The sequence below is a fragment of the Mesoplodon mirus genome (genome assembly GCF_964341445.2).
Source record: "Mesoplodon mirus genome assembly, chromosome: 13".
NCBI classification, from domain to species: domain Eukaryota; kingdom Metazoa; phylum Chordata; class Mammalia; order Artiodactyla; family Ziphiidae; genus Mesoplodon; species Mesoplodon mirus.
This window is the reverse complement of record NC_138989.1, coordinates 8,453,328-8,473,454: the sequence shown is the minus strand read 5'-3', so window position 1 is coordinate 8,473,454 and position 20,127 is coordinate 8,453,328. Positions and strand designations below refer to the sequence as shown.

Below are 20,127 nucleotides of genomic sequence, written 5' to 3'. Positions count from 1 at the left end.
TCAACCCCACAAGGACAAAAACCTCGACTGTCTTGTTCATCACTACATCCCTAGTACTCAGCCCCATGCCCAGTACAATAAATATTTGTTGAATGAATGAATGCATGGATGGTGGGTGGACCTTCCAGCAGTCGAGAATTTGGGCTCCTCTCACTCATGGAGAATTTTACACTACTCAGAGCCTCTAGAGTGTGAATGATAGAGTCAATTATATATGTGTGGCCCTGTGCTAAAGGCTGAGGATGCCAAGATGAGAAAGTTGTCTCAGCCCTGCAGGATCACAAAGCCTATTGTGAAAGATACAAACAGGAGTGTGCTGGAGCTAGCTTGTACCAGCTCTGAGCCGTTTCTGCTCATCCCTTCCCAACTCCAAGTTCACTGATGTTCCATTGGTAGCTTGAAATCAGCTAGGGTGGGAGTATTTATACCACAATAATCAGTAACCCCTACAATATCAGGGCTTTTTGTTTTCCTGGAGAGGTGGTTATTAAATGTTTACCAACATACCACTGTGTATAACTAAACATATAATTATATCAGAATGAGAAGTATTACAGTAAATGCCACGGGGTCTCTTTTGTTTTTTGTGGGGTTTTTTTGGCCATGCCACGTGGCTTGCGGGATCTTATTAGTTCCCTGACCAGGGATCGAACCCGTGCCCCCTGCAATGGAAGTGCAGAGTCCTAACCACTGGACCACTAGGGAATTCCTTCCACAGGGGTCTTAAGAAGGGAGAAATTCTTCCTGGAGAAGCTGGAGAATTTTGGAAGGTTTTCCCCACTGGATTGCATTTCTCTTCATCCATCATATTGACCCAAGCAAGAAACCAGAGTCTCTGTTTCATTGGCCCACTGACTCCTTTGGTCCCTGTAGTCACTGATCCCCATTTTTCATTTCTCTCTTTCAGGCCTGCGCTCTTGGGCAGTGCTGAAAACTTCACTGTGCTCATCAAGAATAATATCGACTTCCCCAGCCACAACTACACCACGTAAGCACCCAGAATGTCTGGCTATATTAGTTATCTACTGCTGTGTAACAAATCACCCCAACACTTAGAAACTAAAAGCAACAAACTTTAATTTTCTCACGTAGTTTCTGTGCATCCCAGAATGACATCTGTGTATGACTTCACTGCGCGGTTCTGGCTCAGGGTCTCTCAGGTTGCAGTCAAGCTCTCATCTCCAGATTGGACAGGGGCTGGAGAATACTCTTCCAAGCTCACTCACACAACAGTCAGCAGGAGGGCTCAGTACTTCATCGTGTGGACCTCTCCTTCAGACTGCTTGGGTGTCCTTAGGACATCGTGACCGGCTTTCCCAGAGCAAGAGATCCAAGCCAAAGAGCAAGCAAGCAAGACAGTAACCAAGATGAAAGCCACTGTATTTTATAATCTAATCTCAGAAGAGACACACTATCACTTCTGTCGTATACTATTGGTCACAGAGACCAACGCTGTACGATATGAGAGGGGAATACACAAGGGTGTAAATCCCAGGAGGCAGAATCATTGGAGGCCCTCATGGTGCCCAGGTACCACATTGGTTCACTCCTATGAAAGAGATGGATTTCAGTTTTCAATAGAGATGTTTGTTTGTTTGCTTTCTATTATGTGCAGGAGAAACATCTTGCCAGATTTAAACGCCACTTGCACCTTTCACAAGACTCAGAATCCACAGTGTCCCATTTTCCGAATAGGAGATATCTTCCAAGAAACAGGAGATAATTTTTCAGATGTGGCAATTCAGGTTGGTGACGTCTTTGTACAGTGGGATGTGGTGGGGGGGGTCAAGTGATGGAGGATGACAAATGGCCAAGAGGCTGGACCACTGGGTCTTAATAATATGCTCCTATTTATTGAGCATTTTGTAAATTCATGCACGGTGACAAGGACTTTTCCTGCATCACCTCATCTAATCCCACAACAACTCTATGAGAGACACTCAGTGTATTCGTTTCCTGTGCCTGCTATACACAAACTTTGTGGCTTTAAACAACACATTTTTTTTTTACACTACTGGAGGTCAGAAGTCCAAAATGAGTTTCACTGGGCCAAAATCAAGATATCAGCAGAGACGTGCTCCCTCCGGAGGCTCTAGGGGAGAATCCATTTCCTCGCCTTTTCCACCTTTTAGAACCGCGTTCCTTCCATTTCTTGGCTCACAGCCCCTTCTTCCCGCTTCAAAGCCAGCAGCACAGCATCTTGCTTCAGTGGTCACATTGATTTCTTATTCTGTGTCAAATCTTGATCTGCCTCCCTCTTGTAAAGACCAGTGTGTCTTCACAGGGCCCACCCAGATAATCCAGGATAATTTCCTCATCTCAAGATCCTCACTTAATCACATCTGCAGTCTCTTTTGCCATTTAAGGTAACATATTCAGAGGTCCAGGGATCAGGACCTAGGATTAGGAATATTTGGGGGACCATTACTCAGACTACCACACTTGGATTAGTTAGGATTCTTCTAGTTGCAAGTTATAGAAATCCAACTCAAATGATGTAAGCAAAAAATAAATTAAAAAGTAATTTGGGGGCAACTAATAGAAACCAAACTCAAGTGGCTTAAGCAAAAAAGGAACCATATTAACTTGTGTAAAAAGACCAGGGGAAATGAACATTCTAGTATACCCAAGGCATCTTCCTACCTTGGGAGTTTTCTCTTGCTGTTCCCCTCTGCTTGGAACAGTCTGTCCCAGACATAGCATTAGCTGCCTCCTACACCTACTTCCAATATTTACTTAAATATAAGCTCAGTGAAGCTTTCCCTTACCGCTACTTTTTTTTTTTTTTTTTTTTTTTTTTGCGATACGCAGGCCCTCTCACTCTTGTGGCCTCTCCCGTTGCGGAGCACAGGCTCCGGACACGCAGGCTCAGCGGCCATGGCTCACGGGCCCAGCCACTCCGCGGCATGTGGGATCTTCCTGGACCGGGGCACGAACCTGTGTCCCCTGCATCGGCAGGCGGACGCTCAACCACTGCGCCACCAGGGAAGCCCCACTGCTACATTTAAAGCGACAATTTCCACCTCTATCCCAGCATGCCCTATGACCCTTTCCATCTTTATTTTTATCCTTGGCACCTAGCATTATCTGACATACTATATATTTTACATACCCATTTGTCTGTTGTCTATTTTCCCTGACTAGAATGTAAGTTCCATGATGGTAGGGACATTTAGCTTTTTTTTGGCGGGGGGGTGTTCATTTTTGTGTAATGTTCAGCCCATAATGGACACTCAATAAATATTTGTTGATTGAATGAAGAGTATGATAGATTTAGGCATAGCTGCCTCAAGGAACTCAAATGATGTCTTCAGGAATCTGACTCCTTTCATCTCTTGATTGTTTCCTTAATGATGATGTCATTCTCAGGCATATTCTCCACATGTCAAAGCAAAGCCACCAAAGCTCTAGCACTGTGCTATCCAATATGGTAGCCACAAGTCACATGAAGTGACTTAAACTTAATTAAAATTAAATAAAATTAAAATTTTATTTCCTTGGTCATACCAGCCTCATTTCAAGCGTTCAATAACCACTGGCTATTGTACTATACAGCATGAATATAGAATATATCCAACATCGCAAGAAATCCTATTACACAATGCTGCTTTAGACTTTCACACTCTATAGCTAGTGGTCCCAGCCAGTAGAGGACTTCTTTTCCTATGGTTCTGGCAAAATGTCTCAGGAAGAGCTCTGATTGGTCTACCTTGGGCCACATATCTATCCTGAATCAATCACCAGGTCCAGAAGGGAGCACTGTCCTGATTGGCCAGGCTTGAGTCATGTGCCCACTCCTGGGGCTTGGAGAGGACATAGCCCCATTCAAACCACTGAGAGTTGGGAAAGGTGTTTCCCAAAGGAAATTCCAGGTAGTTTTCCCAGAAGAAGGCAAATTGGATGCCAAGTGACAAAGGCATTAGATATTCACTGTAATATGTAGAGTGCTTGGCTTAGTGCCTGACAAAAAAATGGCAGTTGTGATTACTCTGTGTTATTTCCCCTTTCTCCAAGTCAGAGCCTCCTTGCTACTCATTTCTATATCCTCAGTATCTAGCATACTGTCTTGAAATGCCTAATTTCATTGATTCAAAGACATACATTTTTTTCACTTTTAATAGTGTCAAAATCAGGAAGTGCTTCCAGTTGATGGAGTCTCACGGTTTAATCGACAGCATTTTTTTCTTAGAGGAACATTAAAAAAAAAAAACCCTATGTGTCTTACAAGCGATGGTGTCTAAGATTCAGTGAAATATGATAGTCAGTACTCAAAAAAAGTTTGTAGAAAAAAAGAAGTACCAAGTATAGGTAAGAGATTAACAGATTCTTTAGAAGTTTAGAGAAGAGAAAGGTCACCATGAATTGGGCACAGGGGTGGCTGAGTGGGTGGGGAAGGATGTTTGCTGGGTCTTGAAGGATGAGGAGGATTTAGCTAGAGAGGTGAGTGGGAGAAACATTTCATTGGGAGAAAAGGTCAAGGGCCAAGATTTAAAAATTCAAAGCATACCGAGCAACTCCACTCCTAAGTATGTACCCACGAAAAATGACAACATATGTTCACACAAAAACTTGCACATAAATGTTCACAGCAGCATTATTCAAAATAGCCATAATAACCCAAGCGTCCATCAAAGGATGAATGAATAAACAAAATGTAGTATGCTCAATGAACGGAATATTCTTCCACCACAGTAAGGAATGAAGTACTGACACAGGCTACAACATGGATGAACTTTAAAAGCATCATGCTAAGTGAAAGAAGCCAGACATAAAAGATCACATAGTATATGATTTCATTCATATGAAAGTTCAGAATAAGGCACTCTGTAGAGACAAAAAGTAGATTAGTGGTTGCTTAGTGCTTGAGAGAGGGGTGGTAACTAAAGTTTACATGGTTTCTTTTGGAGGTAATGAAAATGTTGTAAAATTGATGATGGTGGCAGTTACACATATATGTGAATATACTAAAAACTGTTAAATGCACATGTTATATGGGTGAACTGTATGTGAACTGTATCTCAATAAAGCTGTTTTTTAAAAAAAGAAATGAAAATACAAAGTGTGTTTAGGGAAAAGCATAGAGATTTCGGACTAAGAGCTTTCTCCAGGGATGTATTGGGAGATAAGCAGAGAAGATGTGATGGAGCACGATGAATTCCAGTCTAACAAGTTTCAACTTAAACTTTAATGGGGGGTGGACATTACAGGTGTCTGATTACAGGAGTGGTTTGTTGAAAGTTATATTTTAGGAAAATAGATTTAACGGTGGCGTGTTCCAGGCGGGAGGAGGAGCAGGGAGATGCGTTTGTAGCTGCCACGGCAGTAGCTGTACGAGTTAGATAGGGCTGCACTTATGGCTCTGAAATTTTTAATCAGCATTTTTTTTCCCTCAAAAGCCAACTTTTCCTTCAGTGGTCATCACAGTGCAGGGAGATGTCTGATGGCTGCATAACCCATGTCCAGCGGGACTTAGAGATTGTCTCTCGTTGTCTTCCCCAGGGAGGAATCATGGGCATTGAGATCTACTGGGACTGCGACCTGGACAAGTGGTTCCATCACTGCCGTCCAAAATACAGTTTCCGTCGCCTTGACGACAAGAATGCCAAGGAGTCCTTGTACCCTGGCTACAACTTCAGGTAACAGTGCTCCAGGTCAGACTTGCCCAGTGACTGGCCACCCTTGGATCCCCAGGGACCTTCCAGGCCTGGCTGAATTGTATCCCCAGCAGCCAGCAAGACTAGTTTTGGTTCCCAGGGCAACAAGAGGAATGTAAAAGACTTCCTCTAAGAGCTAGGCAGTGACTGAATGTTTGTATGAATTATTAAAGAATTGCACACTCTTTGTAAGATAAAAACAAAACTTGGGAAACAGAGAAAAGCAGAGAGAAGAGGATAAAAATCACCCATAATTCCTCTATCCTGAGATAATTCAAGATCACCCTCTGGTGAATGTTCCTTCGTCTAACCAATTGTTCTGTGAGGCTTATATGAGATCATATCACATTTATAGTTTGGTATTCGGGGGGAGGTTTTCATATGCCATGTCACTCAAAATTCTTTGTGACCATTGCATTAATTATCATCGTATTCCATTGTGAGTGTAATGATAACATTAGCTACAACTTAGGGAGGGTATTCTATACTCCAGGCATTTATATCACCATCACTAGACCTCACAACCACCCTGGAAGGTAGATATTAGTGTCCTGGGGAAAGCTGAGAAAGGTGAAATGATCTCCCCTAGACCCACAGCTAATAGTAGAAGCTCCATAATCCTAACCTAGATCACTAAGACCTTAAAACACACCCTTTCCCTTCCATCTCATAATTTTCTCACCATTCCGCCATTATTGGATATTTGGGGTATTTCTGATTTTTCTTTATAAGTAACTCTGTAGTGTATTTCTCTGTACATATATCTTTGTTTGAATCCCAGATTATTTCCTTAGGATAAATTTCTAGAAGCAGAATTATTGGATCAAAGGTTATGAGCATTTTACCATATGCTTTCAGGTTTTAAAAAAACTATATGGCTATATTTTTCATTTCTCAGATTTATATTCAGTTCTTTTTCAAAGCCACCTATGATGGTTTCAGTGAGATCCATTCTTAGCTTATGGATCCTACTCCTTTTGTCCAATCTACTGTATAACCCCTTTCACACTGAACTGTAGCAACTTGGATGGGATTTCTCTTTGTGGGGCTTTGGAATATTTGTTGGCGGACTTCGGCAGAAATGATCTTGTGCAAAGTTTTGTGTGTGCCATGGGATATGGAGACATTCCTCTGGGGTGATGATTTAATTTTGTAGTTGTTCCTGCCAGGACTGTATGGCATCTATCAATTACAAACCAGTTTTTAGTTTAACTTCTTGGTGCTGGATGTCTTCACTCCACTAGAAGTATCCCATCCCTGCTTCCTTGCTAAGTAGGGCATCTGCAGCCTCAGCTCCTTTCCCAAGAAGTATGTTAAGACTCTAGCTGCTCAGATACAAATCTGACCTGGTACTCCTAGGGTTCACGTGGCTTTAGTCCCCACTTACCACTCATCTCTAGCACCTGCCCTTCCTTGTTTTGAGCTCGATAATATATTGATATGACTTTAAAAAATACTTTATCTTGCACTCCTTTGTGTAAGTGCAGTGGGTTGGGAGGTGGTGGTGGAGGTGGTGAGGCAGCCTGCCATCTTGATTGGAAATCCTTTTGGTGAGAACTTTTTTTTTTTAAAATAAATTTATTTATTTATGGCTGCGTTGGGTCTTCGTTGCGGTGCGCGGACTTTTCATTGTTGTGGCTTCTCTTGTTGCGGAGCACGGGCTCTAGGCACGCGGGCTTCAGGAATTGTGGCTCGTGGGCTCTAGAGCACAGGCTCAGTAGCTGTGGCGCACGGGCTTAGTTGCTCCGCGGCATATGAGATCTTCCCGGACCAGGGCTCGAACCGTGTCCCCTGCATTGGCAGGCGGATTCTTAACCACTGTACCACCAGGGAAGCCCGGTCTCCTGATACCTTGGGTAACATTGCTTCCTCACTGCAGTTTTGTCTAATTTTTAAGGTTCTTTGTAGTACATCGCCTATGCTTCTAGCTTCTGGACTTCAACCCTATGAATTCACTAGAATTCTGGTTCATTTTCACTCTTAAGCTAGCTAGTGCTGGTTTTGTGCTGATCTATTCTTGTTTTGATGCTCTGCACAGTTCAATCCTCCGCTCCTGACTTTTTCCCGTTGGTGATCTTGTGCCCCTAACTTAGTTTCCATGTTACCTCCTACATCTGGATAATTTTTTCAGCCTGTCCCTACAACACTGGGCCAGCAGTAATTTGACCTCTCAGTTTGAGGCTTATAACACAGTCTCCATGACCTTTCATTTCCTGTGGGAGCCAGGCAGGGTTCTGTGACTGTGGTTATTATGGCTGGTCATTTTGTGCTCTGGTTCCAGACACAAAGCAGGCTTTTGCTGTTTCCTTTAGAGAGAGTTGCTGAGTATATCCCTTGGTTATACAATTTGCTTAAGAAGCTGGTAAGATGTTGATACTGGCATTCTTCATTCATTAAATATATATTGAAGACAAAAATATTTGTTGCCCCAATGGGTATACATTGGTAAACAAAATAGACAAGTTGCTGCTTAGCATATATCCTAATAGGACATGACTATACATATAAGACAAAAATATAATAAAAAAACTCCAATAAAAATATAATAAAAAACATCATTAGTCACCAGGGAAATGCAAATTTAAACCACAATGAAATATAATGACATGCCCACCAGAATGACTAAAATTAAAAACACTGGAAATTCCAAAGGCTGGCAAGGAGGAGGAACAACTGGAATTCTCCTACTTTCCTGGTGGGGGTGTAAAATGGTACAACCACATTAGAGACTTGTTGGGAAGTTTCTTATAAAGGTAAACATACATCTATCCTCTAAACCAGGAATCCCACTCTTAGGTATTTACCCAAGAGAAAGGAAACATATCTCCACAAAAAGATTTGCACATGAATGTTCACAGCATCCTTACTCATAATAGGCAAACCCCAGAAAGAACCCAAATGTGCAATAACAGGTGAATGGAGAGATAAATTGTGATATATTTATATAATAAAACACTACTTAACATAAATAAAAATGGAAGAAATTACTGATACACACATCAGTAGATGAATCCCACAGACGTTACGTTGAGTGAAAGAAGCCAGACCTGAACGAGTACATTCTATGATGCCATTTATATGAAGTACAAGAACAGGCAAACTTATCTGTGATGATAAAAGAGAGAACAATGGGGCTTCCCTGGTGGCACAGTGGTTGAGAGTCCGCCTGCCGATGCAGGGGACAGGGGTTCGTGCCCTGGGCCGGGAAGATCTCACATGCTGCGGAGTGTCTGGGCCCGTGAGCCATGGCCACTGAGCCTGCACGTCCGGAGCCTGTGCTCCGCAATGGGAGAGGCCACAACAGTGAGAGGCCCGCATACCGCAAAAAAAAAAAAGATAGAGCAATGGCTGCTGGGCTGGGGTTTGGGGGTAGGAAGGAGAAGTAGGAACCGATTGGAAGGGAGCACAAGAGTTTTCTGGGGTAATGGAATGTTCTAGATGTTGGGAGGGATGTAGGTTACAAAGAGTATTCATTTGTCAAAACTCATTGAATTGAACCCTTAGGACTTGTGCATTTTATTATTATATGTTAGTTATACCTCAATAGAACAAACAAATCCAACAAAACCATTTCAGATGATGATAAATGCTTCAAAGAAAATCAAACAAGATAGTGTGATGGGGGTGTGGGGAAATGCAACCAGAAAAGGCCTCTCCAAGCACAGGATAGGACCCCCATAGGCATCATGCACTTTCCTGAGGACTGAGCTTTCCTAGTTAAGAAGAGAAACTGTACACATAGGAGTCCATGTTAGGGAATCAACTTGCAAACATATTAGCTTCTCTGAATACCTTTAGTACTAATGGTCTGGACCAGTGGCTCTCAAAGTGTGGGTCCCCATATCAGCGTCATGTGGTATTTTGTTAGAAATGTAAATTCTCAGGCTCTACCCCAGACCTACTGAATCAGACACTCTGGGGATTGTCTTCATAAGCCTTCCAGGTTATTCTAATGCAAACTTGAGAATCACTAATCTAGACCCTCGATACTCAAATGTGATCCTGGAACCAGCAACATGGGCCTCACCTGGGAGCCTGTTATGATGTACAATCTCGGCCCCCACTCTCAATTTACTGAGTCAAAATCTGCATCTTAAGATTCCCAGGAGATTCATGTGCACATTAAATTTTGAGAAGCACTGGTCTAGACTATATTTTCTAGCATCCCAAACATACTTTCTTCTTAGATGATTCATCTGACTATATTTTCTGTCTACAACCAGGTTGCTAGCTGCCTGGGAGAATGAATAAAATAAAGTGTCTACTTACTCTGAGCATGCAAGTACAGGCCAAAGTACACGTGCACGTGCAAACACACACACACACACATTCACTGCTTCCTAACCCTTCTGCTAGCACTCTTATTGAGTTCTGGAGGGGTCCACTTAAGCAAATGGCTCTATTTATATTTTACTTAAAGCAGCATCATTAACTGGGAAGCAGGCTTCAAATTTTGTTTTTGTTTTTGGGCTGCACAATGTTCTGAAAGTTGAGACATTCTACATAAAAATGTGGACTTCCTACTTTTTTTGAAAATTAAACTATTTGAAAACAATCAAACCATTTGACAACACTGGCTTCATATTCCACAGGGAGCACTCAGCTAGAGCTGAGTATCAGTGGTTCCCTTTAGAAAGGGCATGTGGCTCTTGGTTTGCCACGGTCCTCACCACTCCTTATTGCCTCTTACATGTCTGCATCACTCATTTCTGTTATCTGGCCCCTATAGGCATTTGAGTTTGAGACCCTTGGCTAAAGGCTGGCTGAGATCAAGATGTAAGAGGATTTTGCCTTCTCCGGGTCAGTGGAATTTCATCCAGGGCCCTGAAACCAGCTCCTAGTTTAGGTAATGTTTTGATCATTCCCAGCTGCTCTACTGAATAGGCTTGTGGCCATTAGCAAAAAGAGAGGCCTGGATCAGTGGTCCCCGACTGCCCTCACAGGCTGTTTTTTCAGCAATCAGCAGACGCATGCAGGGCAATGTACCAATCAGATGTTAACAAATGTTCTTCAAGTCGCTGAGCTAAGCCTAAGAACATTAGCTCCTGGAGAGATCTGAGCTTTCTGAAGAACTGGTTGTCATGTTAATATTCTTTTAGAACAAAGTTTTAGATCATTGGTTCTCTGGAATAAGCACCAGAAGAAATCTTTAGCCAAAAATAAAATGTCAAGATCTGACGGGTAACTGGACAAGTTATTTTCAAATAGCCACACAAAAGGGAAAGAATTTAGAGGTTATATGAGGTTTATGAGAAAATATAACTTTCTAAAACATAGGAAGTTGAAGGAATTGATCACGTTGCAGAATTTTGTCCTTTACCAAAAGATCCATGGCAAAAGATCCTTCTTCAATTATTCAGTTTATTTACAAGATGTGTAAAGCAGGGAAGACCCACACAGAATAAAATGCCTGATGTGCTTCTCTGCTTCTCAGAATGGGTGTGTGTGTATTCATTTCCTATGGCCGCTATAACAAATTACCACAAACTTGATGGCTTTAAACAACAGAAATTTAACTCTCACAGTTCTGGAGGCCAGAAGTCCAAAACCAAGGTGTCAGCAGGGACATACTCCCTCTAAAGTCTCTAAGGGAGGATCTTTCCTTGCCTCTTCTAGCTTCTGATGGCTCTAGGTGGTCCTTAACTTGTGGCTGCATCCCTCCAGTATCTGCCTCCGTCTTTACATGACCTTCTCCTCTGTGTTTCTGTTTCAACTCTCCCTTTCCTTTTTCTTATAAGGATACAGCCGTTGGATTTAAGACCCACCCTAAATCCAGGATGATCTCATCTTGAGATCCTTAATCCATTTACATCTGCAAAGATCCTATTTCCATATAAGGTCACATTCACAGGTGCAGGGGTTAGGCACTTGGACTTATCTTTTTGAGGGGCCATTATTCAACCCACTACAGAGTGTAAAAACATCCTTGCCCAGGGCCTGGTGTTCTGAGTGTGGCCCACTGATCACCTGCATCAGAACCACCTGGTACCTTTCCTGGAAATAGATTCCTAGAAACACCTCACACGTTTTGAAACCACCCTTTGGGGGTGAGGCCCAGGAATCTGCCTTTTGAACACAATTCCCAAGTGATTCTTGCCCTCGGTTTGAGAACCACTGTACCAAGACCCTGAAAGCAGAAATTCAAGTATTTACTATACAATGTTAACCTTCCAGCAAAACAGCTTGCATAGAGAGATAATGCAACCCTGGGGCATGGAGTGGTGATGCATGCTTGCTTTGTATTTCAAAAAACAAATCAATTAATAGAGCAGAAGAAAGTACTGTCATGGAATGAGAACAATCAGATGCAAAGAAACTGAAACGCTGTTGGCCAGAAACAGGCACTGAAGCGCCTGAGAATATCTAACTGATCTCAATGTCAGATCGTGAGTTTAAAAAGAATAAGAATTTCAGATGTTCCATACTATATTCTGGCAGAGCATCTGTTTTCTGTTTTCTTCTCTCCCCACACCTGTAAATAGATTATGAATTAATAACTCAAAGAAAATATATGTCCTTACCTAAAAACAACCACCAAAAGTGGTAAGAGGGAGGGTCAGATTTAAAAGTTTTGTGAGGCATGTGGCTTAAGCCTTCCTAATTATTCATGGAAAACAAAACATGCCACTTTCCCTGACTGTAGCACTGATTTGGGTTGCATATTTTGGATGACTGTGATTTGTGCCCAGGTCTTAATTTGTAAAGGTGACTGAGTGATAACACAGAGAAGTCAATGCCCTTGAAAGAAGAATTTCCCGAGAGGTGGGGCACACAGGGCCACAGGGGGAAGCACCAGGTTTGGTCAGCGGTTAGCAGGAGAAAGGGGAAAGCACAGCCCAGAGCCTTTACTGTGTTTTCTGTGGGAAAGGCAAGGCAGGGCAGGGGAAACAGTTTAGGATTGGCTAGTTTGAGTAATGTTGGTGGGCTCTGGGCTACAGGGGTGGTCTCTGGTTGTCTGGTACCTGGCCCTGGGCAAGTTAGGGCAGGGGAAATGTTGGCTGGGTGTGTGAAAGTTAGATACAGGAGGTGGCTGGAGATATGGACTCAGGATTGGTCAGAGGGTTTGTAACATGATTTTCACATACTCGCAAAAGCTGGATTGCAGGGGGCATGTAAACAACATTGTCGGCTAGTTTGGCCCTGGTGATAATGGATGCCAAACAGACAAATACAGAATCTTAAGAAAACACAGTTAGAGCAGATTGCTGAGGGGCACCTGTTCCCAATCCATTCATTAGTATCTAAGATTCACCCTCCCCCTCTTTGTTCTAGAAGCTAAACTTTTCCCTCTTAGAGAATGATCAGAGTGCCTGAAGTTACTTTTTTTAAATTTCTCTTGTTGTTAACCCTGTATTGGTTAAAAATTGTTCATTTTAATCTTAAACTAAAACACAGACTTTCCATCATCCTGTGATGCTGGAAGTAGAGAAGGTGACGTGGGGAAGTGGTGCCTTGGTTCCAGGTGAAGAGAGAGAGAATTTCATGGGTTTGGATTGTGTTCTTCCCTTTGCCAACCACAGCAGAGCTAGAAGATGGACAAAGAAGACTAGATAGGCTACTGTTTCGGTTTTTCTTTTCATAAAATACCAGCACTTCCAGATAGATCTTTATAAATATGTTTCCTTTTCCTCCTACAGATATGCCAAGTACTATAAGGAAAATAATACCGAAAAGCGGACCCTGATAAAAGCCTTTGGGATCCGTTTTGACATCCTGGTTTTTGGCACCGTAAGTCTCTTCTCGCTTTCAGCTACTGGCATCTCCGTTCCTATGACTGTGTCTTAATTATTGCTGTAGTGTCTCAAAGGGTGAATGTTTTGGTCATAGTCGTTAGCTGGCACTGTGCATCTTGCATGTGGGATCAGAGAGGGGGAAGAAATGTCATTGTTCATGGACAAGTCATCTAATGAGTACAAGAGTGGGCTTGGGGAAAAAACCTAATACTCAATTTCCCATATACTCTGATGCTTAAAAGAGAGAGGGAAAGAAATCCCTCTGCAAAATACTTTGTAAGGAATCCAATTCAAATGGGCTTAGGAAAAAAGAAGTCTTTTTTTTTTTTTTAGTTCACATAACTGAAAAATCCAGAGGCAATTTTCAGGCTTCAGGCATCATGAATCCAGATGTCTTAACAACATCATCAGGAAGCTGCCTCCCTCCATCTCTTACATTTGTTCTCCTCTGTTGTGGTGTCATTCACAGCGGGTCATCTCTATGCAGTGGTGTCAGCAGCTACTTATACCTTAGCAATTTAGCAACCTCAGTGAAAAGAGAACATCTCAGCAAAAGCCTCAGCAGATGCCACTGGCTTTGACTGGCCCTACATGGGCCAGATGCTCACTGCTGAACTGTGACCAGGGTCACTTGCAATGGCTGGTCTTACACCAGCCCTGAACCAGCCCCTTCCCCGCAAACGACATGGACTGAGTATGGACACAGACGGTTCTCCAAAGAAAAACGGGCATGCTGTCTCCAGAAGGAGGGGATGCTGGGTATACAAAAATCAACAGATGCCCACATACCTTGTCTGACAGCGTATTATTTATGTAACATGGTGATAAGCACCACAAGAATCGATGAGATATAGTGAGAGGACGCAAAGACACTGAGAATAAAAACCACAGGGACATCTATGGGAAGAGTTTGTGCAGACATTCCTTCCCTGTTTCCAAAGTAATGTCAAATCACTTTTAGGGAAAGTTCTTTTGATACCCTCACCTTGAATGGAAAAAAAAAACTTTCAATGGTTCTCCTCTCAATGTGTGAGTTCCAGTGCTTATTTGTTTAAAACATCCATATTTTCAAGCACATCCTGAAAGGCAGAAGCAGGAGGAATGGGATTCATATTTTCAGTCTCCTTAATCTTTGTTGCCGTGAACACTTTGGATGCATCTGTCAAATTCACGGCACTAGACTCCCTCCTCTGCTGGAACTTACAATTACATGTTAGAGCAAAAGAGCATTGCTCTGAATTTCAACCGGGTAACCTTTTGTACTCTGTTTCCAGGGAGGAAAATTTGACATTATCCAGCTGATCGTGTACATCGGTTCAAACCTCTCTTACTTTGGTTTGGTAAGGGATTCTCTTTCTCACATTTTATGAAAATGATTTGGCAAAAGGAAGTTTCACTGACATGGTGCTTGTCTGGGTTTTTCCCAGGCCACTGTGTTCGTTGACTTTCTCATCAACACTTACTCAAATAAATGCTGTCGAACCCGTATTTATCCCTGTTGCAAGTGCTGTGAACCCTGTGCAGTCAATGAATACTACTACAGGAAGAAGTGTGAATCCATTGTGGAGCCAACGCAGGTAAGGCTTGCTGCGTCTGTGGGATGTTAAAACACCTGTATGGCCCATTGGACCACGGAGAAGTATGCAAAAATAAGGCCAAAATCATAGGTGTAATCAATCCCATGGTGGATAATTCTCTGGACTCTACCCCAATCCACCATCTCTCAGATGAATCCTTTAGTTTTAGTGAAGAATAGACACAGAAGTGGGGAAGCAAGATATAGGGAAAACAAATTTTTATGCTCCGGGATTTGTCAGTTTTGTCAGATTTATTAAATTGGTTGCGCAAAAAAAGTATAATGACTTTGGAGAACAATTTGTAAATCCAGTAACATTTAAATGGGACATACTTTACAGCCTGGCATTTCCACTTCTCTATACCTGCCTTAGAGAAACACTCACCTGGGTACCCACGTAGTACACATGTACAATATGACCATCACAGTGCTGTTTGTGACAGTGAAGAGGAGGATCTGCCCAAATGTCCAATAGGTGAATGGTGAAATAAACTATGATAAATCCATAGTAAGGAATGCCCGGTACCAGTTTTTTAAAATGAGGTAGATTATAATAAAAGCAAACGTTTACATGGCATTTCCAGTGCTACGTATACATTAACTCACTGAATCTTCACACAACCCTACAGGTAGGTTTGTGGGATTATGATTATTAGCAGAACTCTAGACAGGTGCTACTATTATCTCTTTCTATAGATGAGGCAACTGAGGCACAGGAAGGTTAAATAATTTGCCCAAAGTCATACAGTTAGTAAGTGGCAGAGCTGAAATTCCAACTCAGGCAGGCTGGTTTCAGGATCCATGTTTATAACCACTCTGTTATAGGTCCTGGCATGAGTAAATATCCAAGACATTTGTTGACAGGAAAAAAGCAAACTATGGAACAATATATATGGTAGGTTAAAAAGCAACAATACATATAAACTAATTCTATGTTTTTTCTACAGGTATATTATATATGTCCATTTATATACACACATAGATAGATTCTGTATATTTTCTACATGTATTATACACACACACATATAAATGTGTGTGGGGAGGTAATATACATATAAAAAAAGGTACTGGACACTCATAAAAGTGATAACAGTGATTGCTTCTGGAAAAGAGCCTAGGATGGGGGAGTGGTCAAATTTTAGTTCCTCTGTATGGTTTTGATTTGATTAATTTGGAATTTACTACATTGACTCCATGATTTCCTCCAATCAAAGGGAAATCTCTGGTATTTAAAAACAACAGAGGGTTTCTTTCTTTTATCCAAGCACACTGCTGTCCTTTTCTAGCAGCTGAATGCACAATTCATTGTTCATTGTACAAGTATTTGCAATTAAAGTAAAAGTTCATCTTTGCAACTAAAATTAATCACCATTTCATGGCCCAAGATGGGATGAAAGTTAATGAAAATATAAATAATTAAAGATTCAATAGTATAACGTTCTGGAGATATTCAACCTAGAGTAACTGAAATTGAGGGAACACAACAAAGGAATTTTACATAGCACTTGGGGGACCTAGAGATATGAGGCAGTGAGCTGTGGATACTCTAAATCTACAAACTAAGGTGCTTGGGGATCAATTTCTGATTTACCTTTAGACTCGGAATCATTCTTTCTTCGTTAGCAAGAGTTTTTGGTTAGCTTGTGTAACAGGTTGTCATTTGGAAATAGGAATAACAGTTGCCTTTAGATATGTTCAGATATGCAATTCGTGATTCTGAACTAAAATTGGTAACCTTTTAATCTTTATTTCCTAGACATTAAAATATGTGTCCTTTGTGGATGAACCCCACATTAGGATGGTAAACCAAAGGCTACTTGGGAGAAGTCTGCAACACGTTGAAGGTGAAGAAGTGCCAGTAAGTTATTTCGTCTTTTTTTTTATCTCGGTCATGCCGCGCAGCATGCAGGATCTTAGTTCCCCAATCAGGGATCGAACCTGTGTCCCCTGCAGTGGAAGCACAGAGTCCTAACCACTGGACCGCCAGCAAATTCCTGTAGTCTTTTTTTCTTTTTTAAGAGAAAAATTACTATTTTATTTATTTATTTGTTTTTGGCTGCATTGGGTCTTCGTTGCTGCGTGCTGGCTTTCTCTAGTTGCGGTGCGTGGGCTTCTCATTGTGGTGGCTTCTTCTGCTGTGGAGCATGAGCTCTAGGCGCATGGGCCTCAGTAGTTGTGGCACACGGGCTTAGTTGCTCCGCGGCATGTGGGATCCTCCCGGACCAGGGCTCGAACCCGTGTCCCCTTCACTGGCAGGCGGATTCCTAACCACTGTGCCACCAGGGAAGCCCAAAACCTACTATTAAATATAAATATATCTAAAAATGTGTATAAATCACAATTGATGACAAAGTAAACCACATGTAACACATGTAACCAGCACCCAGATTTAAAAAGTGACTATTACTAGCAGAAGTCCCTTTTATGCCTCCAAATTACTACCTTCCCTTAAAAGTAGTCATTATCCTGTATTCAAGGTTAGCTTTACCTCTTCTAGTATTTTTTTATTTAAAAATTATTTTATTTTATTTTTTTATTTTTTAAAAAAATTTAATCCTATAGTATGTATTCATTACATACTCTGTTGAGTATCTGGCTTCCTTCCCTCAATATTATTTTTGTGAGAGTCATCCATGATGTTGTGTATAGCAATGGTTCATTCTCGTTGTATAGTTTCCGTTTTATAAACATTCAATTTATTTATCCATTCTATTGTTGAATGAACTACCTATTTGGGTAGTTTCCACTTTGGGGTTCATGCCAACGATGCTGCTGCAGTAAACGTATGGCACCTAAGAGTAGAACTGCTAAGTCATAAGGCAGGTGTATGTTCAGCTTTAGTAGATACTACCTGACAGTTTTCTGAAGTGGGTGTTCTAATTCACACTCCCCCCAGCAGTTTTGGCTGCTGGACATCTTCACCAACTGCATTAGTTTTCTACAGCTGCCATAATAAATGACCACAAACTAGGTAGCTTGGAACAACAGAAATTTATTCTCTCACAGTTCTGGAGGCCAGAATTCTGAAATCAAAGTCTGAAATCAAGGTGTCAGCAGGGCTGTGCTCCCTTTGAAGGCTCTAGGGGAGGTTCCTTTCTTGCTTCTTCCAGCTCCAGGAGTTTATTACACCTGTTAGGATGTCCAGTACAATACTGAATAGAAGTGGTAAGACCAAGCATCTTTGTCTCATTCCCTGTCTCAGGAAGAAAGTTTTTTATTTCACTATAGTACTTGCTGTAGGTCTTTTTTTTCTTTCCGGCCTCGCCCCACGTCTTGCGGGATCCTAGTTCCCAGACCAGGGATTGAACCCGGCCCACCACGTTCTAACCACGGGACCGCCAGGGAAGTCCCTGCTGTAGGTTTTTAAAGAATGCTCTATCAGATTAAGAAAATTCCCCTCTGCTCCTAGTTTACTAAGAATTTTTATCATGAATGGATACTGAATTTTAAAATAACGTGTTTTTTCTGCTTCTTTCCAAATAATCAATGAGTTTTCTTCTGTCATGTGGTGCATTACACTGATTGGTTTTCAAATATTAAGCCAACCTTGCAGGAACCTGCAATAACATCAGTTTGAGTACGATGTATGATTCTTTGTATTTACTGCTGGATTCAATTCACTAATATTTAAGAATTTTACATCTCTTCTTGAGAGAGTCTGGCCAAAATTTTTCCACTCTTGTAATGTTTTTATCAGATCTGGGTATAAAGTGAACTCCTGTGTGTTGGGGTGGGTATGGTAATATACACATAACCTAAAATTTACCATTTTAATCATTTTAAAGTGTGAAGTTCAGGGACTTCCCTGGTGGTCCAGTGGTTGGGACTCCGTGCTCCCAATGCGGGGGGCCCGGGTTTGATCCCTGGTCGGGGAGATGTATCCCACATGCTGCAACTGGAAGAGCCCACGTGCCGCAACTAAAGATCCTGCATGCTGCAGCGAGGATCCTGTGCACAGCGGCGAGGATCCCGCGTGCTGCGGCTGGGAGCCGGCGTAGCCAAATAAACACACAATTTTTTTAAAGAGGAAAAAAAAATAAAGTGTACAGTTTAGTGACATTTAGTATATCCACAATGCTGTGCAACCATCACCACTATCTAGTTCCAGAGCCTTTTCACACCCCAAAAGGAAACCTTGTATCCATTCAGCAGCCACTACTCACACACTTCTCCCCAGCCCTTGGCAACCACTAATCTGCTTTCTGTAGATTTCTGTATACATGGATTTACCTATTCTGGACATTTCATGTAAACTGAATAATACAATATTTGTCCTCTTATGTCTGGCTTCTTTCATTTAGCATAATGTCAAGGTTCCATCCATGTTTAGCTAAACATCCATGTTTAGCATTTGTCAGCATTTCATTCCTTTTTATAGCTGAATAATAGTCCATTGTATGAACATAACATTTTTTTAATCCATTCATCCATTGATGGACACTTAGGTTATTTTCACCCTTTGGCTATTATAATAGTGCTGCTGTGAACATTCATGTACAAGAACCATTCAATTTTAATGTACTTAACTCAGACTTTCTTTGTCTGGTGAATGAAGGTATATGTCACAAAGAATAGACATAAATGATGGCAATTACGGCAACTTCCACTGGAGGATAACAAATGGATTTTTTCAGAAAAGAGAGCACGGTGAGAAAGGAGAAAGCAGAGCTAAGTCAACAAATATTTACTGTCTACTCTGTGTGGGCACTGTCCTAGGCATTGGGAATACAGGCAGTAAACAAAGCAGACAGGGCCCCTGCTTTCATATGGAAGAAGAATCATTAAGTAAACATATCAATTCATAAGATCATTTCCTCATAACAAACATAGAACATCATTATGTGATAAGAGAATGACCTGGGAGGAGGGGAACTACCTAGATCAGGTGGTCAAGGCAAGAAGGTCTCCCCAAAGAGATATATGTATTGAGGCCTGGCTTTTCTGAATTTCACTTTCCAAATCTGTAAAATGGAGATCAGAACACATATCTCACGAGGTTCTCCAAAACCTTAGATGAGGCAATGCTTGCAAAACACAGTCCTGATATATACCTTTAATAAATGATAGCTCCTAGTATTAATGTAATATTAAATGTAACTTTATAAGTTAATAATAAAATTAAAGAACCTAGAACCCTAGGGGTTGTCAGTGCTGATGGGTTTGG

The 20,127-nt window shown here is 41.6% G+C and overlaps 2 protein-coding genes across 3 annotated transcripts in view; one reads left to right on the top strand and one right to left on the bottom strand.

Moving 5' to 3' along the window:
• IFT81 (intraflagellar transport 81) overlaps nucleotides 1–20,127 on the bottom strand; it is a 200,573-nt gene that overhangs the window by 152,274 nt on the left and 28,172 nt on the right. The window lies entirely within an intron of this gene.
• The window catches only part of P2RX7 (purinergic receptor P2X 7), a 55,392-nt gene that overhangs the window by 32,269 nt on the left and 2,996 nt on the right, over nucleotides 1–20,127 (top strand). For both annotated transcript variants that reach the window (XM_082641369.1, XM_082641368.1), the window contains exons 6-12: nucleotides 908–988; nucleotides 1,616–1,745; nucleotides 5,500–5,636; nucleotides 13,292–13,382; nucleotides 14,662–14,727; nucleotides 14,815–14,964; nucleotides 16,720–16,821. In XM_082641369.1, the coding sequence (XP_082497495.1) occupies nucleotides 908–988; nucleotides 1,616–1,745; nucleotides 5,500–5,636; nucleotides 13,292–13,382; nucleotides 14,662–14,727; nucleotides 14,815–14,964; nucleotides 16,720–16,821 (757 nt within the window). The remainder of the gene's footprint in view (nucleotides 1–907; nucleotides 989–1,615; nucleotides 1,746–5,499; nucleotides 5,637–13,291; nucleotides 13,383–14,661; nucleotides 14,728–14,814; nucleotides 14,965–16,719; nucleotides 16,822–20,127) is intronic.